This window comes from Pithys albifrons, chromosome 20 (assembly GCF_047495875.1).
Source record: "Pithys albifrons albifrons isolate INPA30051 chromosome 20, PitAlb_v1, whole genome shotgun sequence".
Taxonomy (NCBI): domain Eukaryota; kingdom Metazoa; phylum Chordata; class Aves; order Passeriformes; family Thamnophilidae; genus Pithys; species Pithys albifrons.
In genome coordinates, this window is record NC_092477.1 from 4,014,501 (window position 1) to 4,038,768 (window position 24,268).

The 24,268-nt window shown below is 53.9% G+C and overlaps 1 protein-coding gene and 1 long non-coding RNA gene across 3 annotated transcripts in view; both read left to right on the forward strand.

The window, feature by feature from the left end:
• The first annotated feature begins 3,757 nt into the window (after positions 1–3,757).
• The window catches only part of LOC139680991 (histone-lysine N-methyltransferase EHMT1-like), a 141,355-nt gene continuing 120,844 nt past the window's right edge, over positions 3,758–24,268 (forward strand). The window contains exon 1 of one of the 2 annotated variants that reach the window (XM_071574060.1): positions 3,758–3,811. In XM_071574060.1, coding sequence (XP_071430161.1) covers positions 3,791–3,811 — 21 coding nt within the window. In that variant the 5' untranslated portion in view covers positions 3,758–3,790. The remainder of the gene's footprint in view (positions 3,812–24,268) is intronic. The other variant, XM_071574059.1, reaches the window with a different exon arrangement.
• LOC139681315 (uncharacterized) lies at positions 6,562–6,817 on the forward strand. The gene is made up of 3 exons (XR_011699506.1): positions 6,562–6,581; positions 6,674–6,719; positions 6,783–6,817. It is a non-coding gene; the product is annotated as an uncharacterized lncRNA (long non-coding RNA).

The window sequence follows — 24,268 nt, forward strand, 5'->3', positions numbered from 1 at the left end:
TGTAGGAGCAGAGAATTCCCTGCATCCCATGCCAAACATCCTCAGTGCGGGATGGGGTGATGCTGAGCACCCCTAATGCAGGATGTTGGTGATGCTGAGCACCCCCAGTGCGGCATGAGGTGATGCTGAGCACTCCTAATGCAGGATATTGGTGATGCTGAGCACCCCCAATGCAGGATGTTGGTGATGCTGAGCACCCCTAGTGTGGGATGGGGTGATGCTGAGCACTCCTAATGCAGGATATTGGTGATGCTGAGCACCCCCAGTGTAGGATGGGGTGATGCTGAGCACCCCTAATGCAGGATATTGGTGATGCTGAGCACCCCCAATGCAGGATATTGGTGATGCTGAGCACCCCCAGTGTAGGATGGGGTGATGCTGAGCACCCCTAATGCAGGATAATGGTGATGCTGAGCACCCCCAATGCAGGATGTTGGTGATGCTGAGCACCCCAATGCAGGATATTGGTGATGCTGAGCACCCCCCAATGCAGGATATTGGTGATGCTGAGCACCCCTATGCAGGATGTTGCTGATGCTGAGCACCCCCAGTACAGGACAGTGATGGTGTCCAGGGTGGCACAGGCTCTCCCTGGACCCGAGGGTTTCCAGCCACACCATTCCGGGGAGCTGGCCGTTCTCTGTGCAGGCAGCAGTCACCCCATCCCGGGCGATCCCAAGGGAGGGACACCCACGCTGCCGCCGCCCTCCTCCGTGGCTCAGCTCACCCCCCGCCTGAGCCCGCCAGGATGAGCCCCTGCGGGCCCCTCTGTGCCCCCACACACCGCAGGGCGCCGGGGCTGCCGGTGAGCGGGGGATTCTCCGGCGGAGGGGTTAGTTAATTCATTAATTAATTAGCTTTCGCTGCCAGACTGGGAGAGAGACTGCCCGGAGGGGATGGAGCGGGCGGGGGGCGGGTCCCCAGGCCCGGGGACTCTTATTTTGACCGGGGCGCTGCCGGGCGGGAGCAGCCGCTGCTGTCGGGCCGCGCTCCTGCCCCGGCGGCTCCTGCCCCGGCGCCGCTCGCCGTGTCCTGGCGCTCACCCGAGGCACTGAGGGGCTTCTGGAGCGTCTCGGGGTGTCTCACACCGACCCCCGGGTACCTCAACAACCGCGGGCTGCTGGGGGATCTGGGGATCCCGGGCTGGGGGGAGCGATGGGGACACCGTACTGGTCCCCGCTGGGGATGCTCTGGCAGCGCGGCGGGCACTTTGCTGTCGGAACTTGTCCCAAAGGCCCGGTCACCGCGCTCTGTGCGGGCACCGGTGGCATCTCTGCCATCTCTGCTTCCCCCGGAGCTCCCCCAGCACAGTCCTCCCCCCGTGTCAGTCACTGCATCGTCTGATACAGCGACAGCCCCGAGGATGGCCCAGCCAGGACAGGACAGCAGGTTGGGATGGGAGCAGGATAAGCCCCGCTGTGACCCCGGCACCTCCCCGGGGTTCTGGAGAGTGCCCCCTAATGCAGATCATGCCCAGGGTCCTCCTGACCTGAAACACTGCAGGGTGAGGGCAAAGCAAAATAATTCTATCTCTCGTTGGAAAGGACCCACCAGGACCATCCAGTCCAACCCCTGGCCCTGCACAGATACCCCAACAATCCCACCCTGTGCCCCAGAGCATCATCCAAACCCTCCTGGAGCTCTGGCAGCCTTGGGGCTGTGCCCACTGCCCTGGGGAGCCTGGTCAGTGCCCACCACCCTCTGGGGGAAGAGCCTTTCCCTGAGATCCAACCTGACCCTGCCCTGGCACAGCTCCAGCCATTCCCTGGGTGCTGTCCCTGCCCTGGCACAGCTCCAGCCATTCCCTGGGTGCTGTCCCTGCCCTGGCACAGCTCCAGCCATTCCCTGGGTGCTGTCCCTGCCCTGGCACAGCTCCAGCCATTCCCTGGGTGCTGTCCCTGCCCTGGCACAGCTCCAGCCATTCCCTGGGTGCTGTCCCTGCCCTGGCACAGCTCCAGCCATTCCCTGGGTGCTGTCCCTGCCCTGGCACAGCTCCAGCCATTCCCTGGGTGCTGTCCCTGCCCTGACACAGCTCCAGCCATTCCCTGGGGGCTGTCCCTGCCCTGGCACAGCTCCAGCCATTCCCTGGGTGCTGTCCCTGCCCTGGCACAGCTCCAGCCATTCCCTGGGTGCTGTCCCTGCCCTGGCACAGCTCCAGCCATTCCCTGGGTGCTGTCCCTGTCACACAGAGCAGAGACAACAGGAAGCTATAATGGCCTCTGCCCACTGAGAGGAGTGAGGTGTTGGCTGGGGCTGCCACAAAGCAGCCTGAGGACCAAGGCAGGGAGTGTGTTCCTCCAGAGAGCTGATAATAAATGTCCGAATTCATGTCAGGGCATGCAAAGGCTCCTGTTTCCTTCCAAGAAACAAGGACTCCTCTATCCAGAAGGCTGGTCCAGCACTACCTGCCCATCCCTGTGTCCCCCTGGGGCTGATGTGGCTTCCCTGGGTGGCTTCTGATGAAGTCATTGGGCTGAGGAGCCTTTGGAAGTGTTTATCTCCCCTCGATTTTCTGCTTTACTGGAGAGCTGTAAAAGGCATAATTGTTTTACAGTCCTGGATTTAGGGCCTGGCCATTAGGAGGGCCCTGAGAGGTTTGGGAGGGTTGAGGCTCTTGTGGGTGTTCAGGGAGTGAGAAAGGGAAGGAATGGGCTGGAAATGACCCCTCCACGGGGCAGGACCAGGGGAAGATCCTCCCTCTGCCCCAGCCCTGCCTTAGGGTGAGACAGAGACCAAAATCCTCCTCGAGCTGGGCTGGAAATAACCCAAAGTGGGAAAAAAACCCAAAGTGGGAAAATAACCCAAAGTGGGAAAATAACCCAAAGTAGGGAAAATAAACCCAAAAAGTGAGGAAATAACCCAAATATTGTGTCTTTAGGTGAGACAGACACCAAGGATCCTCCCTGAGCTGGGCTGGAAATAACCCAAAGTGGGAAAAAAACCCCAAAGCAGGAAAAATAAACCCAAAAAGTGAGGAAATAACCCAAAGTAGGGAAATAACCCAAATATTGTGTCTTTAGGTGAGACAGACACCAAGGATCTTCCATGAGCTGGGCTGGAAATAGCCCAAAGTGGGAAAATAACCCAAAGTGGGAAAATAACTCAAAGTGGGAAAATAACCCGAAATGGGACAATAACCCAAAGTGAGGAAATAACCCAAATATTGTATCTTTAGGTGAGACAGACACCAAGGATCTTCCATGAGCTGGGCTGGAAATAACCCAAAGTGGGGCAATAACCCAAAGTGGGGCAATAACCCAAAGTGGGGCAATAACCCAAATATTGGGTCTTTAGGTGAGAAACACCAAAGATCTTGTGTGAGCTGGGCTGAAAATAACCCAAAGTGGGAAAAAGACCCCAGAATGGGAGAAGTTACAAAAGATGACTTTCAAAGGTCAGCTTTTTGGCAGGAAACCTTTGAAGTGCTGCTGGGCTCCGACAGGGATGGTGCGCGGGTTTGGTGCGGGGTTTTGGTGCTGGGGGAGTTCCCTCTGCGCTCAGCTGCTCGCCCTCCCCGCAGCACCGCGTCTCGGGGTGTCCCGGTACGAGCAGTGCCGAATTGGCGCGGGGGGGCCCGTGCCGGTGTCGCCGCTGTCCCCGTGTCACCTCCCGGGCCGTACGGCCCCTCCCTGCGGGCGCCGCCATGATGCCGTACGGCACTGGGCGCCGCCATGGTGCCTGCGCGTGCGCAGAGCGGGGCCCGCGGCTCCATTGAGCTGAATGAGGGGCAGGGGGCGGGGCCACGCGCGGAGCCGGCGGGGGGGCGGGGCTGCGCTCCGGGGCTCCGGCCATGGCCACTGTGGATGCCGAGGTGAGCGAGAGCGGCCGCGTCCATCTGCCCGCGCGGGGGGAAGGAACATGGGGGAACGCGCAGTGGTATCGCCCGGGGCCAGGCGGGTTCTGCCGGGGGCCGCGAGGGGGGCCGTGCCCCCGCCGCCCCATGGTTCAGTCCAACTCCTCTGAGGGGAAGAATGTGGGAGCTGCTGCCATTGTGTGTAGGGGGGCCCGGGACTCTGTATAAGTTACACCCCTCCGCGGTGAGTCAGTGGTGTGTGCCATACAGATTCCGGGGCTCCCCCCAATGGGAGCGGGTGCGTGCGGCGGAGGCGGGAGGGGGGCGCGGCGGGGCCGCCATCCATGTTCCGGGGCCGCTCCATGCGGCGGGGCTGCCCTGGCGCGGCTCCATCCAGAGTCCGGGGCCCCGCCGGGCGCGGCGGCGGGCGGGCCGGCGCTATGAGCCATGCAGGGTCCGGGGCAGCGGCGGGCGTGAGCCATGCAGGGTCCCGGGCCCTCGGGGCGGGGGCAGCGCCGAGGAGGGACCTGGAGCTGCTGATCCGTGGGAGAGGGGACCGGGAGCTGCTGATCCCGGGGAGAGGGGACCGGGAGCTGCTGATCCGTGGGAGAGGGGACCGGGAGCTGCCGATCCCGGGGAGAGGGGACCGGGAGCTGCTGATCCCTGGGAGAGGGGACCTGGAGCTGCTGATCCCTGGGAGAGGGGACCGGGAGCTGCTGATCCCGGGGAGAGGGGACCGGGAGCTGCTGATCCCGGACAGGAGGGACCGGGAGCTGCTGATCCCTGGGAGAGGGGACCGGGAGCTGCCGATCCCGGGGAGAGGGGACCGGGAGCTGCTGATCCTTGGGAGAGGGGACCGGGAGCTGCTGATCCCGGACAGGAGTGACCGGGAGCTGCTGATCCCGGGAAGAGGGGACCGGGAGCTGCTGATCCGTGGGAGAGGGGACCGGGAGCTGCTGATCCGTGGGAGAGGGGACCGGGAGCTGCTGATCCCGGGAAGAGGGGACCGGGAGCTGCTGATCCGTGGGAGAGTGGACCGGGAGCTGCTGATCCGTGGGAGAGGGGACCGGGAGCTGCTGATCCGTGGGAGAGGGGACCGGGAGCTGCTGATCCCGGGAAGAGGGGACCGGGAGCTGCCGATCCCTGGGAGAGGGGACCGGGAGCTGCTGATCCCGGGAAGAGGGGACCGGGAGCTGCCGATCCCTGGGAGAGGGGACCGGGAGCTGTTCATCCCGGACAGGAGGGAGCGGGAGCTGCTGATCCCGGGGAGAGGGGACCGGGAACTGCTTATCTCTGGGAGAGGGGACTGGGAGCGGGGACTGGAAGCTGCTGATCCCGGAGAGAGGGGACCGGGAGCTGCTGATCCCGGAGAGAGGGGACCGGGAGCTGCTGATCCCGGGGAACCGGGACCGGGCGCTGCTCATCCCGGAGAGGAGGGATCGGGAGCTGCTCATCTCTGGGAGAGGGGACCGGGAGCTGCACAGTCCGGAGAGGGGACCGGGAGCTGCTCATCCCGAACAGGAGAGACAGGGAGCTGCTTATCCCGGAGAGGAGGAATCGGGATCTGCTCATCCCAGGGAACCGAGACCGGGAGCTGCTTATCCCGGAGAGAGGGGACCGGGAGCTTCTCATCCCTCGGAGAGACCGGGAGCTGCTGATCCCTGGGAGAGGGGACCGGGAGCTGCTTATTCCGGGGAACCGGGACCGGGAGCTGCTTATCCCGGGGAACCGGGACCGGGAGCTGCTCATCCCGGAGAGAAGGGACCGGGAGCTGCTCATCCCGGACAGGAGGGACTGGAATCTGTGCTCCGGCACCCGCGGGGAACACAACCGGCATTCTGGGTCTCTGCTGAGCCGGGAACAGCCGCCAGGCGCTCCCGGCGGGGCCGGGGCTGCCCCGCAGCTCCGCACACCGAGTCACAGAGTTATGGAATGGGGTGGGAGGGAGTTAAGATCATCCAGTGCCACCCCTGCCATGGGCAGGGACACCTTCCACCAGCTCAGATTGCTCCAAGCCTGGCCTCGGACACTTCCAGGATGGGGCAGCCACAGCTGTTCTCCCTCGACAGGGACATGGCTCAGCCCCCGAGGGGATGTGAGGACTCGCAGGGTGGCAGCACCAGCTGCTTTGTGCCAGGATCAGCTCCTGCCTGGGTTTGTCAGGGAATATAAACTTCTTGTAAGTCCCTGCCCTCAGGTGTGCACTGGATTGCAGCGTGCTGGCTGCTGAGCCTTCGTGCACAGGGAGAGACAAGGTGATGATGCAGGTGTGCTTTGTACACAGGTGTGCTTCATGCACAGACCGTGATACAGGTGTGCTTCAGGTATGGGTGTGCCTTATACACAGGTGTGCCTCATACACAGACTGTGATACAGGTGTGCCTCATACACAGGTGTGCCTCATACACAGGTGTGCTTCATACACAGGTGTGTTTCAGATACAGGTGTGCCTTATACACAGGTGTACTTCATACACAGGTGTGCTTCATACACAGGTGTGCTTCAGATACAGGTGTGCCTTATACACAGGTGTGCTTCATACACACACTGTGATACAGGTGTGCTTCATACACAGACCGTGATACGGGTGTGCCTCATACACAGGTGTGCTTCATACACAGACTGTGATACAGGTGTGCCTCATACACAGGTGTGCTTCATACACAGACTGTGATACAGGTGTGCCTCATACACAGGTGTGCTTCATACACAGACTGTGATACAGGTGTGCTTCATACACAGGTGTGCTTCATACACAGACCGCGATACGGGTGTGCCTCATACACAGGTGTGCTTCATACACAGACTGTGATACAGGTGTGCCTCATACACAGGTGTGCTTCATACACAGGTGTGCTTCATGCACAGACTGTGATACAGGTGTGCCTCATACACAGGTGTGCTTCATACACAGACTGTGATACAGGTGTGCCTCTTACACAGGTGTGCTTCAGACACAGGTGTGCCTTATACACAGGCTGTGATACAGGTGTGCTCATACCCAGGTGTGCTTCATACCCAGGTGTGTCTTATACACAGACTGTGATACAGGTGTGTTTCAGATATAGGTGTGCTGCATACACAGACTGTGATACAGGTGTGTGCCTTATACACAGATGATGATACAGGTGTGCTTCAGATGCAGGTGTGCCTCACACACAGACTGTGATAGAGGTGTGCCTCAGGTACAGGTGTGCCTTATACACAGACCATGATACAGGTGTGCATTATACATTGATGATGATACAGGTGTGCTTCATACACAGACTGTGATACAGGTGTGCCTCAGGTACAGATGTGCTTCATACACAGGTGTGGCTCAGGTACAGGTGTGCTTCATACACAGGTGTGGCTCAGGTACAGGTGTGCTTCATACACAGACTGTGATACAGGTATGCCTCATACACAGGTGTGCCTCATACACAGGTGTGCTTCATACACGGACTGTGATACAGGTGTGTATCATACACAGACTAGGTGTACATTTGTGTACAGACTCTAATACAGGTGTGCATCTTACAAAGATTATGCTGCAGGTGTGCATTATAGTACAGGTGTGCACTCATATACAGACTAACACAGGTGTACATCATGCACAGACTGTGATGTGGTTGTACATCACACATAGACTGTGATACAGGTGTGCATTATAGACTGTGATACAGGTGAACATACACAGACTGTGATACAGGTGTGCATTATAGACTGTGGTACAGATGTACATCATACAAAGACTATAATACAGGTGTGCACATACACAGACCGTAATACAGGTGTGCACAGACACCACAATACAGGTGTGCACATACACAGACCGTAATACAGGTGTGCACAGACACCACAATACAGGTGTGCACATACACAGACTGTAATACAGGTGTGCACATACACAGACCGTAGTACAGGTGTGCACGACACAGACCACAATACAGGTGTGGACAGACATCACAATACAGGTGTGCACAAACACAGACCACAATACAGGTGTGCACAGACACAGACTGTAATACAGGTGTGCACAGACACAGACCACAATACAGGTGTGCATATACACAGACTGTAATACAGGTGTGCACATACACAGACCGTAGTACAGGTGTGCACGACACAGACCACAATACAGGTGTGGACAGACACCACAATACAGGTGTGCACAAACACAGACTACAATACAGGTGTGCACAGACACAGACTGTAATACAGGTGTGCACAGACACATACTGTAATACAGGTGTGCACATACACAGACTGTAGTACAGGTGTGCACATACACAGACCACAATACAGGTGTGCACAAACACAGACCACAATACAGGTGTGCACACACACAGACTACAATACAGGTGTGCACAGACACAGACTGTAATACAGGTGTGCACAGACACATACTGTAATACAGGTGTGCACATACACAGACTGTAGTACAGGTGTGCACATACACAGACCACAATACAGGTGTGCACATACACAGACTGTAATACAGGTGTGGACAGACACAGACCACAATACAGGTGTGGACAGACACCACAATACAGGTGTGCACAAACACAGACCACAATACAGGTGTGCACATAACACAGACCACAATACAGGTGTGCACATACACAGACACAGGTGTAGTCTTGTGCACAGACTAAGCAGAGCTGACTGCTCGGTGACCACAGCCAGGTGCAGTCCCTGATCAGCATCTCCACCTGGTCAGGTGTGGCAGGTTGGCTGCTGCCTTTCCCAGCTCTCTCTCTGTGCAGTGCTGTGTTCAGGGAACTGTGTGGGGTGAAGTTTGTGGCACAGCCACACAGGTGACACAGCAGTTCTTTGGGGGTGCTGCAGACAGCTGGAATTTATACTCAGTCAACCATCCTGTCATAGTTGGTGGGAAGTTAGTCCAAGACTTCCCTTATGCTTCTGTTCTGTCAGAATTGGCCTTTCCTTTGTGCTTTTGAAGAGGATCAGGTGTTAATTCTGCTGTGTGATGGAGGAATCAGCCCTCAGGGGCTTCTGGGACTCCACAGTCCATGTTTGCTTCCAGGAGAATGGCATGGCTGTAACTGGGACAGCAGCTGGCTCATAACTCATCAACTCCTAATGCACAGGTCAGTGTTAGCACTCCTGTCACACACCTTTTATTTTGGGAAGCACCTCCTGGGAGTCCTGGCGGGCTCTGCCCTGTGTGCCCAGCATTAGGAACCACTGCTCTTAGAATCAGGCACACTATCCACAGATGTTGCTGTGGATTACGGGGAGGGAACAGTGACTCATTTGGAGTTTAATTCCTCCCCTCCCCCCAGATCTGAGGCCAGATCTGCCTTTGCTTATACCCCTGTGAGGCCAGAGGGGAGGAAGTTGGTATAAAACAGGCTGGAATGTGGGATTGGAGGAGAAGCTTTTTGCTTTCCCTGTGCTGGTGTGGGAGAGCAAGGGCCAACCTCCCACATCTGTGGTGTCCTGATGTGCACGATGGATTTATTTCACTTGGTCAAGAGAAGGGCAGGGGTGTGTTTTTGGGAGATGATACTTGGTCCCAGCAGACAGCTGGGAGGGAGTGGGCAGGTTGGAAAGGTGTGTGTGTGTCTGCAGGAAGTGCCCACACCCTGTTGGCAGTCTCTTTACTCCAGACAAAAACTTCCAGTCTAGACCAGCTTCTTGCCAAGTTTTAGTGTTGATGGGTGAGGGAGAATCTCTCTGAGCACCAAGTTCTTCCTGAGTCCTGAGCTGTGAACTCTGGAGGTAGTTCTGGTTACCTGTCCCAGGTGATCTCTGTGTTTGGGGAATGGTTGTCCTGCAGTCCTTGGGTGCTGTAACCTTGAGGCTTCTGAGAAGTCTTTTGGTTTTCTTTAGCAGGTGTCTTATATCCAGTCCAGTTTGGGGCTTTTGCCTGTTTTATACCTGCTGTGCTAAAGTTTAAGGAATGGAATTTTAAGGAGCCTCAGCCAGTTCTGTGGCTGTGCAGGTTCAGTGGGTTTGATGCTGCTCCTCCAGTTTGCATCAGTTTGGAGAAAAGAATCAGCTGCCCTTGTGTGTGCGTTTCCCAAAATGCTTGTTTGGTGTGAGCTTGAAAAGGGGCTTTTCCCTGGGGCTTGTGGTAACCTCAGGGAGGCTGGTGCAGGCAGAGAGGTGTGTGTGGCTTTGCATGAAGTGGTTCTCTTCAGAAGTCACGCTGCATTTTTCATCACTTTTTCCTCCTGACTGTTTGGATCCGTAACACGGTTTTGCTGGAGATGCTGCTTTGATCTTTACAGCGACGAGCCGGCGTGTGAGCCACAGAGGGGACAGATCTGGCTGCTCAGCACCCTGGGTGAGGCTGCATCGTGGAGAGATCAGCTCCCAGCAGCACCCCAGGCTGGGGTGGGGACTCTGGGGCTGACAGTTCTCAGAGGCTTTGCCCTGACTTTGATCCCAGCTCTGATCCCAGTTCTCATCCTGTCCACCAGCCGGTGCTCCGTGCTGGAACTCCCCACTCCATCAAGAGGCAACACTGAGCCACATCCAAGCATTTCCCTTTCCCTGCCTGGAGGGAGGTTGCTGTGCCAGGCTGGTGAGTGCAGGAGCATCACGGGAGAAGCAGGAGCTGCTGGGCACTGCCCTGGAGCAGCAGCACGGGGGGCACTGCTGCAGTGCCCACTCCACGTTGGGCAGGTGTCTCACCAGCCAGGGGTGCTTCAGCCCTGCCCTGTCTGTCCTCCCTCAGTCACTCCTGGGAGTGAGGAGAGGGCTTTGCTTTCCAGGGCTGTGGCTTTTCCTTCAGGTCCTTACAGAGTTTACAGACTTACAGACTATTCTGAGTTGGAAGGGACCCACAAGGATCATCAAGTCCAACTCAAGTCAGTGGCCCTTACAGGGAATTGAACTCATGACCTTGGCATTATTACAACCAAGTTTTAACCAATTGAGCTGATCTCAGGGTCCTGTTTCAGTCTGTGTCCTGCAGGAGAGCTGTGAGGTGTGTTCAGACCACACTGAACACAGACAGCACACCTGTGTTTCACTTGTGTTACATTTCTCCTGAGGGACCTGGTTATTCCATTTTATCTGTGACTTTGTACAAAGAAAGGAAAGTTTTTGACTGCTCTGATACTTAACTCCTCACAAGGAGACTTTGTATCTTTGCCCAATCAGTGGCCTGTCAACGGAGGTTTATAAACATTTTTTATTACACTCTGCCCTTCCCCAGAGAAAGTTTTACCTTGTGTCAAATGCCTCCTAAACTTTACTTTCTCCATGAATTCTCACATGCTATGGGCTAGCAAAGACCCCTTGGGAACTCACCCTTTTCTTCCAGATAGAGAAACTTTAAATAATAACAGTTGTGAAGCTTTAAGGAAGCCTGAGAAGTGCCCTTCAGTTGTGTTAAGCTGATGTGACTGAGCCAATGTGATGAAAGGAAACATCTGAAGAACGTTTTGTCAGCTGAGGCAAAATCAAAGGCCTGGCTTATACTTTAAAAAACCTCTTCCAATATAATTATGCTGCCTAGAGAGGATGAGTTTTCATTTTTCTTTGCTGAAATAGTAATAAAAGTCCTTGCTGTGGATGTGGCTTTATTAGTTTAGAGGTGATTGGGACCAAGGTAGCTTATTTTTTGCTTTCCAAAGCAGAGCCTTGGTGTACATTTGTGAAGTTTTGCCAACTTATTTCTCTGTCTGTGAATGCAAAGCAGTTGCTCTCCCCTCCACTGTGGCTGTGTCAGCACAAACCCTGGTAGAGATGCAAAAAACCCCTAACAGCAAGAAGGAAACCAAACAGCTGTTGCATGGAGGGAACCCACTGGAGCTGTGCTGGGAGGTGGAGCTGGATCCCTCCCCCTGGAGCAGCAGGGCCAAGGGATGGAGCCACGAGCATCCCTGGGTGAGGGCGATGTGCTGGTACCCCAGGGTGTCCCAATTCCAGGGGTGCATGGGGGCAGCTGATACTGGCATGGTGAGGGATGCCAGTCTGTGGCCTTGCTCTTAATCATCTTGCCTGGCACTTTGTGGTCTGTCTCTTCCCCTCTCTGCCCCAGAAGGGGGTGGCAGGAGGCTGTATTGCTCTTGCTTTTCCCTGGAAAAGTGCTGGGACCTGTGCTGTGTGTCCCAGAAAAGGAGGAGCTGATGGGGGGTTATATTTTGTGCAGGACTGTGAGAGTTTCAAGGGCTCTGTTTGGGTGCTTCAAGACATGTTTTGCTGGGGATTTCCTTCTTCCTGACTGTCCTGAAAGCTACAAGTTGCCACTGAAAGGCTCCCCCAGCTGTGTGTGGATCAGGGACTGTCCTGTGAGTGTCCTCCCTTTGTCTGTGAGCAGGAACATCCTGTTGGTGATGGCTGGTGAGTGGCTGAAGTGGTAAAGTAAATGCAGCAGGGAATGGCTGAGTTTGCTGTGGCCCTGGGAAGTGCATAAACCCAAACTAAACTGCCCTGTGAAAGCTCTCGACGTGGAATCGCTGCCTCAAAAAATAGAAAGGCTTTCCTGCTTTTAATGAAAACTTTCTAGCATAGGCAAAGTATCAGGGACATTCAGTGTATCCTCTTTTGAAGCAGGAAATGCTCTTCCAAGAGGATTCCTGTTTCCTTAATGCCCAGCCTGACCCCCACTGTTGTCTGGCTGGCTGCTTCCATCCTGGCTCGTTGTCCCTGAGGTTGCATTTGGGATCATTCAGTTCCACTGCTCCAATCCACTGCCTGACACACACTGCAGGCAGATCCTGAGCCAGGTGGGCCCACCTGGTGTAGGACTGAGCTGTGTGGCTGCACCAAGGACTGGCTTTGGTGTGGAGGTGGGCTATTAAATATTAAATCCATCCTTTGCAGTGTCTCCTCCTCGAGGGAAAGCTCTGGCAGTGTCAGTTCAGGACAGGGAGGCGGTGAGTGGTAGAGCAGAAAATTCAGGTCCACTTCTGTTTGCTCATCATCCTGCAGAGCCAGCACACAGACAGGCAGGGAATCTGCAGGTGGTGCAGCTGGGGAGGAAGGAAATATGGAGCAAGATAGCCAGGCTGGCATGGATGAACTCAGAATAAAGCCAGGTGAGTGACTGAGCCCGTTTGTGACAGGGAAATGTAAAATTATGTGAAGGGGGATAAAAATAATGCTGGTGATTGTGTGTCCTTGGGTCAGCTGGGCCAGTACCTGCCCCAGGAGAGGGTTGTGAGCTTGTACAGCATTCACAGCCCCAGCAGAGACTGGGGGGCTGAGCTGAGAGTGGGTCAGGGGTGCTCAGAGATGGCACAACAGGCTCATTCCCTGTGGTGTGGGGCAGAGGGTGAGATCCAGTCCAGCAGCCTTGGGATGCTGCAGCAAAGTGTGCCTGCCCCTGCTGCTCTCATTGCTGAAAGGAGAGGATGGTGGTGCTTGTTGCTTCTGAGGAAGGAGGGCAGCCAGGATGGATCTGATGGAGATTCTGAGAGATCTGGTGGAGATTCTGAGAGTTCTGATGGAGATTCTGAGAGATCTGGTGGAGATTCTGAGAGATCTGGTGGAGATTCTGAGACATCTGATGGAGATTCTGAGAGTTCTGATGGAGATTCTGAGAGTTCTGATGGAGATTCTGAGAGATCTGGTGGAGATTCTGAGCAATCTGATGGAGATTCTGAGAGATCTGATGGAGATTCTGAGAGTTCTGGTGGAGATTCTGAGAGTTCTGATGGAGATTCTGAGAGATCTGATGGAGATTCTGAGACATCTGATGGAGATTCTGAGAGTTCTGATGGAGATTCTGAGAGATCTGATGGAGATTCTGAGAGTTTGGATGGAGATTCTGAGCAATGTGATGGAGATTCTGAGAGTTCTGATAAAGATTCTGAGAGATCTGATGGAGATTCTGAGAGATCTGATGGAGATTCTGTGAAATCTGATGAAGATTCTGAGAGTTCTGATCTGAGAGTTCTGATAAAGATTCCGAGAGTTCGGATGAAGATTCTGAGACATCTGATGGAGATTCTGAGCAATGTGGAGATTCTGAGAGTTTTGATAAAGATTCTGAGAGTTTGGTTGGAGATTCTGAGAGTTCTGATGGAGATTCTGAGAGTTTGGTTGGAGATTCTGAGAGTTCTGATGGAGATTCTGAGAGTTCTGATGGAGATTCTGGACATTCTGAGCTCTGAGAGGGAATGGCAGCCCAGGTGTCCCAATTGCAACAGGCTGTGCTTGGGCCTGGGTTATATTAGAGGTTGTTCCAAGTGCTATTTCAGACTTTTAACTCATTTGGAACCCAAGTGGAGATGTGCATAGAAGGATCTGAGCATGTTCACTTGCAAAAGGGAGCCCTGGTCTCCCTGGGACCCTTGGCCATGACTTGCTGGTGCATTTGAGTACAGCCCTGAATGCATTTTCCCATTTTCCCCTCCTTTTTTTTTCATTTCTAAGCATGTGCTCCTGTTTTCTCGAGACTCTGAGCTGCTTCTCCCTTTCCAGCCACACATTGGTAGGCCTTGCAGTTTCAGAGGAAGTTTTAATAGGTAATTTCTCCCCCAGGCTCAAAGCCAGAAGGCAAATTACCCCCATGTTTCATCCAACCTCCGTGGGAATTGGGGATGTTTCATGTTGCTGACCCAGAGCATTCAGAAGTTCTGCTTCTCTCAAAAACCATAATATTGTTTCAAGAAGTGGGAAATTAAACATGCACATGGTAGAAGACTCAGAAAGGATTAATGGGTTTCAAAATTACACCCTTCATCCAGCTGTTGATTTGGGAATTGAAAGTGTGCCTGGTGCAGGATTGGGAGGCAGTTACTGAAACGTGGGGTTTGTTGGTGTCTGGTGAATGCAAATGTCCCAAATCTGTGACTGCAAAGCCAAGCCCAACCTCCAGGCTGACTCCAGGTTTGATGCTGCGTGAGCTCAGCCCAGGTGGGAGCAGCTGGGTGGAAAAGCCCTGGATAAATTTACTGTTTTGGTGAAGGGACTGGAGCACAAGTGCTGTGGGGAGAGGCTGAGGGAGCTGGGGGTGTTCAGCCTGGAGAAGAGGAGGCTCAGAGGTGACCTCAGCACTGTCTGGAACTGCCTGAAGGGAAGTTCTGGCCAGGTGGGGGTTGGTCTCTTCTCCCAGGCAACCAGTAGGAGAACAAGGGGGGCTTGAGCTCTGCCAGGGGAGGTTTAGGTTGGAGATCAGAAAGAAATTCTTTGCAGAGAGAGTGCTCAGGGATTGGAATGGGCTGCCCAGAGAGGGGGTGGATTCCCCATCCCTGGAGGATTTTCAGCTGAGCTTGGCCGTGGCACTGAGTGCCATGATCTGGTAAAGGGACTGGAGTTGGACCAAGGGTTGGACTTGATGATCTCAGAGGGCTTTTCCAACCCAATCCATTCTGTGATTCTGTGATTTTATGGATGTGGCACTGAGGGAGAATCCACCATGTCTTGATCCAACCCCACTGTGATCACCAGCCCAGGGCACGGAGTGCCCTGGGCTGGTGATCACAGTGGGGTTGGATCAAGGGTTGGACTTGCTGATCTCAGAGGTCTTTTCCAACCCAATCCATTCTATGATTCTGTGATTCTGTGTTTCTTCCCTGTAGTTTAATTTGTCCTCTTTGGATGATCTTGGTTCCTTGGGTGTCACCCAGGGCATGTTTTTAGGCTGCCCTTGACTCACGTTTGAGTCCCTGTGTGTGAGTTTTGCTTTAGGCAGCTGGAAGGGACTCATGGAAGGTTCTGGTGGCTCCTGTGGCTCCACATTCCCTGGGAATGGAGGATTTGGGGCTAGAGGAGCAGCACCTCCAGCCTGGAGGCCATCAGGACCTGCACTAAATAGATGGGTCTTTAAGTCACTTGCATTTTGTGGGACCTGAGAAATCAACTTATTTTTTTGGTGCATTTCCAGTGTCCAAGGGGGTTGGCAGCAAATTTCCACCTTATCCAGTGTGGGTTTGTCAGTGCAAGGAAGAGAATGTTTGTGTTTGGGAGATGAAAGCATCAACAATGGGCTGCGAGGTGGTTTGTGAGAGTCCACACAGGATCCTGTTTGCCTGTCCATTTGCACATAAACCTCCAGATTATGAGGATATAAAGCATGAGTCTGAATATTTTATTAATTGAAGAGCATTATTAATATTTGATAGATTAAATCAACAGCCAGAAGGCTCTGCAGAAAGTGCCACTGCTGAACTGGTAACCAAGACATTGTGTGCTTTTAATTGCAAAGTTGTTTGTAATAGCTTTTATCAGCCCTGTGCTTTAAATGTTAAAGATCCATGAATCCCATATATTAGAAATCCTTTTGTTCTTTGGATTAGGAAGGGTATTTTTCACCCTTACTTAGTTTGGTTTCAAATTGGTGCTTTAATGCCTTCTTAATATGCAAAGGTGATTGTTTATAAAGTGTCCTGTAGGGCCTGGAGGTGAAGTCTGGAATGTTTAATATGTTTTGCCACACTGTGAGGAGAAACAATGACTGTTCTTTACAGATGGCCCTGGGATGAGGTGGGATGTTTCCTCTTGCTGTGGTGCCAGCTCCTGTGTGTGGAGAGCTGAGGTGAAGGGCCTTGCTGTCTTCTAATCAACATCCCCTGCCCCGGGGAGATGCCACCAGTGAGCAAACAAACTGCTCTGAGCACATTTGCTGAAGAATCTTGTCTGGAATTTGGGAATTTGCAGCGTTGGGAAAGGCCAGCGAGGGGGGATCATATTCTGCCTTTTATTTCCATGCTGTTTTCCAGCCTCTGCAGGTTGTGTTTCTCCTGGCTCTTTTGAGATTCAGGCCAGGTTTCTGTCACACACAGTGTACTCTGTGCCTAACTCTTACTTTTTGGGGGGTTTTCTTTGTGAGTTTTGTGATCTCCTTCCCTACAGAATGTCCCTGTTGTGCTGGTGATCTGTTTATGCCCTTGTGTTTCCAGGAGTTCAGCACCTTTTCTCATGCAGCTCTAGCTTGATAGTAGCACATTGGTCTTAATCATTTATAGCTTTTATTAAAACCTTATTGCTCTGATGTCTCCTCAAACCTCTAGACTACCCTCACCGAGGCTGTTTTACAGCCATCATTAATCCTCTGTCCCTGTGTGACTGCAGAACCAAATTTCACCTCCTGCTGCAGATGCTGGTGCTCTTTGCAGGGAGGAGGTGCAGGTTGTGTGGCTGTAGCTGCTGCCTGGCCTGCAGCTGTGGGTGGAGGCTGTGTCAGCAGTGGCACAGGGCACACAGACCCTCCCTGTGCCATGCCATGGCATGCCATGGCATGCCATCCCCATCCCATCCCATCCCATCCCATCCCATCCCATCCCATCCCATCCCATCCCATCCCCATCCCATCCCATGCCATCCCCATCCCATCCCATCCCATCCCATCCCATCGCATCCCATCCCATCCCATCCCATGCCATGCCATCCCATCCCATCCCATCCCATGCCATCCCCATCCCATCCCATCCCATGCCATCCCCACCCCCATGCCCATGCCCATCCCCATCCCATCCCATGCCCATCCCCATGCCAATCCCCATCCCAATCCCCATCCCCATCCCCATCCCATCCCATCCCACCCCACCCCATCCCACCCCACCCCACCCCACCCCATCCCCATCCCCATCCCCATCCCCACCCCCACCCCCATCCCATCCCATCCCATCCCATCCCATCCCATCCCATCCCATCCCATCCCATCCCATCCCATGCCATGCCATGCCATGCCATCCCATGCCATCCCCATCCCCATCCCCATCCCCATCCCCATCCCCATCCCCATCCCCATCCCCATCCCCATCCCCATCCCATCCCCACCCCCACCCCCACCCCCACCCCCACCCCCATCCCATCCCCCACCCCCATCCCATCCCATCCCATCCCATCCCATCCCATCCCATCCCATCCCATCCCATCCCATCCCATCCCATCCCATGCCATGCCATCCCATCCCATCCCATGCCATCCCCATCCCATCCCATCCCATGCCATCCCCACCCCCATCCCCATCCCCATCCCCATCCCCATCCCCACCCAATGTGTAGATTAAAATACCAACCCAGTGTGATCCTGGCTGGGGAGGAGGGCAGGAGATGATGAGGAATGGGCCTGATTTTCCAGGTTTGAGGCCTGACTCGTGCTGGAAAGTTTTTCCAGCCAACTTGCCTTTCTCCCCTGGGCCTTTGTTTCCATCCACACTCCGATGAAAGGCAGGACGACAAAAGGCAGGACCGATGAAAGGCAGGACCGGCAGCTCCTCCCCACGTGGCACAGCCCTGTGGGTGAGCTCCAGTGGCAGGGCTGCCTTGGGGCCCTGGGCTGGCACTCCTGGGGTGCCAGAGCCTCCTGCAGTGTGGAGGCAGCAGGAGAAACCCTGGGAGGGAGATTTCCATTGTCTGCTGGAGATGTGCCTCGGCACAGCGGTGTGAGCCCCGGTGCCTCTGCTCAGCAAGCCCTGAGGAAAGGGATTGGATATTCCCAGGGCTCTCCAGGAGCAGGGAGCTTTGATACCATCCCCTTCCATGTGTTTGTGACCTCAAAGCTGATGTGGCTCTGTGGGCAGAGCTGTAGAATTTGCAGACATGGCCAAAGAGCAGCTGGAGGAGGCCCCGTGTCTGTGTATTTATCCACTGGATGCCCAGGGATAGTCGAAATTCCTCTTTAAACAAATGACCAAAACTCCACAAGTGGAAGCTGGTGTGGAGCTGCCAAGAGTAACTCCTGATGCAACAGTGTCTGCTTTTAAAGAGAGCTGTAAGTGCTTTCTGCCTGTCCCTGATGAGTCAGAGCCTCCTGCCCGGGATGGAGATGCTGATGTAGTTGCTGAGCTCTGCCAAAGCCAGCAGTCCACACAAGGAGATCAGACAACAGGCCTTTTCTCCCCTGCTGGGTGCTCATTAACATTTTTCTTGCTGATGTATTATTAATTAAACTAATTTTTATTGCCCTGTAAGTGTGGGTGGTGCTTTGAAAGCACAGAACATAAACCTGAGTGTGTCCCACGGTCTCTGAAGTGAGTGTTGAGCCATGTGCAAAATGAGAATTGGAAAAACTGACTGGGAGTGTTGAAGGAAGGTAAATCTCAGGGTTTTCTGTGCTTTTTACCCTTTTACTGAGCAGCAGGTGGGTCTGTATGAGCAGAGTGCTGAGGAAATGCCCTCCATGCAGAATCAGTGCAGTCAGATAACAGGACTTGAGTGCGGGGAGAGTTCGTGGCATTGACCCTCCATGAGAGAGAAGATTACACAGACTGAAACATCATATTAAAAAGAGTTTTGGGACCTGATCCAAACCCACAGAAATGAAGGAGGGGTTTGCAGGGAGAGCAGCCTCTCTGCAGTGTACCCAGGCAAAGGGGCACTCAGCAGCTTAAACAAAAGAACTTAAAGCAGTGTCCAGGCAGGGCTGGGTGATGTTTTGCTGCCTGTGATGCTTTTCCCATCTGTATTTTTACAAAGTTCTAAGGCCTGATGTGGTATTTGGAGCCTTTAACTAGGAATGTTGAAGAAATGCCAAATGTCAATTTTTGAATGTACAGATTATCCTGCCTGGGGAAGGGATGGTGAGTTACATAATGCTCACTGTTTTATATGCTCTGGTTTCTGCCTTCACTCCTTGAGACCAGGGCTAGGCCTGCTAAAGAGAACAGAAACCTTCTTCTAGAAGCACTTTGTGACATCTGAACTATTTGAGATCAAAGCCAGTGTGACTCTGAATGTCCAGCACAGCTTCTTTAGGCCTGTGATAGCAGCATCTGACTTCACCTTGGAAATGGGATCTGTAATCTCTCATACTTTCTTACTCCATTCTTAAATTAGCCTAATGCATCCTGTTCCAGCCGAGGCAATTACCAACAAACCTGTGCAATTATGGCATCTGTTGTACAGACATTCTGTGCTCCTTGCTAGGAAAAACCCACTTTTTATGAACAATTCCACTTTGACAACCTGACAAGGACTTTTCTAAAGCAAAATTGAAAGTGTCACCTAAGTGACCTTTCTTTTTCTTTACTTTTTTTTTTAAAGGTGGTTTTGCCAAAGCATTGCAGTTGCAGCTGTAGGTTCAGGCCTGGTTTCATGGGGCAGGGGAGTGGAGGAAGGCAGGGAGGGGATTACAAGGGCTGAATCCCCCCACCAGCATCCCCTGGGCTGTGTCCCAGTGCAGGATCCTGCCTGGTTGTGGCTACATCTGACCTTGCAGAACCCCTGGGAAAAACTCTACCCTTTTAGTTGGTTCAGCTGATTTAGTATTTTTTTTTGAATGAGGAAAAGATCTTAATATTTAGGCATGAATTCTCACTGCTTTCTTTTATTCCCTGCGTGACAAACCCATATGGTTGCAGTCTCTTGCTCAGCCTGGGCAGGATCCACTCCACCGTGGGCAGATCTTAAATCCAGCTTAACCCTCCCTCTCCAGCAGATGGGCTTTGTTTGGCTCTGGGCACAGGAGTGGGAAGGAGTGTGTTACATTGAATACTGGAAGTTAAATTGCAGGGAAGGAAAATCAGCAAATCAGCCAGGCTTGTTTTTTCCCTGCGTGGTTGGAGCTGTGTGAAGGTTTGGCCAGTGTAGGCCAAGGATTGTGTTAACTGGAATTATCCCTGTGTGTCGTCACCAGGGGAGGAAAGGCAGGAGGAAGGAAAGGGTTTCCTACCTCTGCCAGACATTAACCTGTTCCTTGCTTTTCAGCCACGTGTCTCAGCAGGTTGTTCTCCCATCCTTGTGTGGGGACTGACAGACACAGGCACCTCTGCATGTGAATTCCCAAGCACACACTCATTCCCCCAGTCCTTTCTCCAGGAATACTTGAATCAGGATTTTTCTTAATCTCCACGTGAATTCAGGGGCTGCTCTGCCAAGTTTAGTTGCTGAGCTAATCTCCCCACAGCCACTGGCATTCTATGGGGGCTGTGCCTCCTCCCCTGAGCTGCCCAGCTGTGCTGGGGCAGGAGCACATCTGGCTGTCCCCGTAGGAGAGGCTGTATCACATCACTGCCTTCTGGGCTGGGCAGCATCTGGGAGGGACAGTTAACACCTCTGGCTTGTCTGCTGGGTCCTCTGAGCTGCTGATGTGACAGGCAGCAGCTTCTCCAGGGATGTGATGCCCAAAATCAGATTAAAGCCCCTGTCCTGCCCTGGCAGCCCCCAGGAGTGTGCTGAGGGACTGACCTGTGGCATGGGGTTGTTGCTGTAAACACAACTTGGGTTGGGGAATGAGCCCATGGTCCAGGGCAAAGCCAAATCAAGTGGAAGAAGAGCTTAAAAATCAGATTAAAGCCCCTTTCCTGCCCTGGCAGCCCCCAGGAGTGTGATCAGGGACTGACTTGTGACATGGGGTTGTCTCTGTGAACACAAATGGATGGGGAATGAGCCCGTGGTCCAGGGCAGACCCAAAGCCAGTGGAAGAAGAGCTTAGAAGTCAGGTTAAAGCCCCTTTCCTGTCCTGGCAGCCCCCAGGAGTGTGTTGAGGGACCGACCTGTGGCATGGGGTTGTTGCTGTGAACACAACTTGGGTTGGGGAATGAGCCCATGGTCCACGGCAGAGCCAAAGTAAGTGGAAGAGGAGCTTAAATCAGTTTAAAATCCGTTTTCTGCCCTGGCAGCCCCCAGGAGTGTCCTGAGGGACCTGCCTGTGGATGGGGTTGTTTCTGTGAACACAAATGGATGGGGAGTGAGCCCATGGTCCAGGGCAGAGCCAAAGTAAGTGGAAGAGGAGCTTGAAACAGATTAAACCCCTGTCCTGCCCTGGCAGCCCCCAGGAGCGTCCTGAGGGACCGACCTGTGGCAGGGGGTTGTTGCTGTGAACACAACTGGTTCGGGAATGGCAGACCCAAAGTAAGTGGAAGAAGAGCTTAAAAATCAGATTAAAGCCCCTTTCCTGTCCTGGCAGCCCCCAGGAGTGTGTTGAGGGACCTGCCTGTGGCATGGGGTTGTCTCTGTGAACACAAATGGATGGGGAGTGAGCCCGCGGTCCAGGGCAGACCCAAAGCCAGTGGAAGAGGAGCTTAAAACAGATTAAACCTCCTGTCCTGCCCTGGCAGTCCCCAGGAGTGTGCTGAGGGACCTGCCTGTGGCATGAGATTGTTGCTGTGAACACAACTGGTTCAGGAATGGCAGACCCAAAGTAAGTGGAAGAAGAGCTTAAAAATCAGATTCAAAGCCCCTTTCGTGCCCTGGCAGCCCCCAGGAGTGTGCTGAGGGACCTGCCTGTGGCATGGGGTTGTTGCTGTGAACACAGATTGGGTTGGGGAATGAGCCCGTGGTCCACGGCAGAGCCAAAGTAAGTGGAAGAAGAGCTTAAAAATCAGATTAAAGCCCCTTTTCTGCCCTGGCAACACCCAGGAGTGTGCTGAGGGACCTGCCTGTGGCATGGGGTTGTTTCTGTGAACACAGCTTGGGTTGGGAAATGAGCCCATGGTCCAGGGCAGACCCAAATCAAGTGGAAGAGGAGCTTAAATTATTAAACCCCCTGTCCTTCCCTGGCAGCCCCCAAGAGTGTCCTGAGGGACCGACCTGTGGCAGGGGGTTGTTGCTGTGAACACAACTGGTTTGGGAATGAGCCCATGGTCCAGGGCAGAGCCAAAGTAAGTGGAAGAGGAGCTTAAATCAGTTTAAAATCCGTTTTCTGCCCTGGCAGCCCCCAGGAGTGTCCTGGGGGACCTGCCTGTGGATGGGGTTGTTGCTGTGAACACAAATGGATGGGGAGTGAGCCCGTGGTCCAGGGCAGACCCAAAGCCAGTGGAAGAGGAGCTTAAAACAGATTAAACTCCCTGTCCTGCCCTGGCAGCCCCCAGGAGTGTGCTGAGGGACCTGCCTGTGGCATGGGGTTGTTTCTGTGAACACAGCTTGGGTTGGGAAATGAGCCCGTGGTCCAGGGCAGACCCAAATCAAGTGGAAGAAGAGCTTAAATTATTAAACCCCCTGTCCTGCCCTGGCAGCCCCCAGGAGTGTCCTGAGGAACCGACCTGTGGCATGGGGTTGTTGCTGTGAACACAACTGGTTCGGGAATGGCAGACCCAAAGTAAGTGGAAGAAGAGCTTAAAAATCAGATTAAAGCCCCTTTCCTGCCCTGGCAACACCCAGGAGTGTGCTGAGGGACCTGCCTGTGGCATGGGGTTGTTGCTGTGAACACAACTGGTTTGGGAATGAGCCCATGGTCCAGGGCAGAGCCAAAGTAAGTGGAAGAGGAGCTTAAATCAGTTTAAAATCCCTTTTCTGCCCTGGCAGCCCCCAGGAGTGGGCTGAGGGACCGACCTGTGGCATGGGATTGTTGCTGTGAACACAGATGGATGGGGAAGGAGCCCGTGGTCCAGGGCAGACCCAAAGCCAGTGGAAGAAGAGCTTAAAAATCAGATTAAAGCCTCTCTCCTGCCCTGGCAACACCCAGGAATGTGCTGAGGCACCCGCCTGTGGCATGGGGTTGTTGCTGTGAATATAACTGGTTGGGGAATGAGCCTGTGGTCCAGGGCAGAGCCAAAGTAAGTGGAAGAGGAGCTTAAATCAGATTAAACTCCAGTCCTGCCCTGGCAGCCGCCAGGAATGTGCTGAGGGACCTGCCTGTGGCATGGGGTTGTCTCTGTGAACACAACTGGTTTGGGAATGAGCCCATGGTCCAGGGCAGAGCCAAAGTAAGTGGAAGAGGAGCTTAAATCAGTTTAAAATCCCTTTTCTGCCCTGGCAGCCCCCAGGAGTGGGCTGAGGGACCGACCTGTGGCATGGGGTTGTCTCTGTGAACACAAATGGATGGGGAGTGAGCCTGTGGTCCAGGGCAGACCCAAAGCCAGTGGAAGAGGATCACAGCTGTGCTGCTGAGTGCTCTGCTCTGGAATCACCTAACACAGCCAGACAGGTGGGTTGGATCTTGCAACCATTAACACATCACAGTCAGAATTACTGATATTCCAGAGCATTCGGCGTTGCGGGGAGAGCTGTTTGTCAGCTCAGCTGTTGGGAACAGGGATGCACATCCAAGGCCTGGCTGTGTGGGTGGGTGTGAGCCATCCCTCCCTCCATTCCTGCCTCCAGGAATGTGCCTTGGAAGGCTCTGTGGGTGCCTGTGTGGGCTGAGTGTGGGTGCAGTTCTGCTGGCAGAATCAGCCCTCCTGAGGGCAGTGAGCTGCTCCCACAGCTTAAAGAGCCTTTGGATGGGCCGGGTTCCTCCCAGCCCTCCTCAGCAGAGCAGGAGATGGGGCCTGTTTCAACATCCATGGTTGGATCTGTACAAAGAACCACTGACAGGATGATCATGGCAGTTCTAATGGGATCCTGTCATGTATCAAAAATAGCGTGACCAGCAGGACCAGGGCAGTGATCCTTCCCCTGGACTCTGCCTTGGGGAGGCCACACCTTGAGTGTTGTGTTCAGTTCTGGGCCCCTCAGTTGAGGCAAGAGATTGAGGGGCTGGAGTGGGGCCAGAGAAGAGCAACGAGGCTGGAGAAGGGACTGGATGTGGCACTGAGTGTCCTCTTAAACACCTCCAGGGACAGAGAATCCACCATGTCTTGATCCAACCCTACTGTGATCACCAGCCCAGGGCACTCTGTGCCCTGGGCTGATGATCACAGTGGGGTTGGATCAAGGGTTGGTGATCTCAGAGATCTCTTCCAAC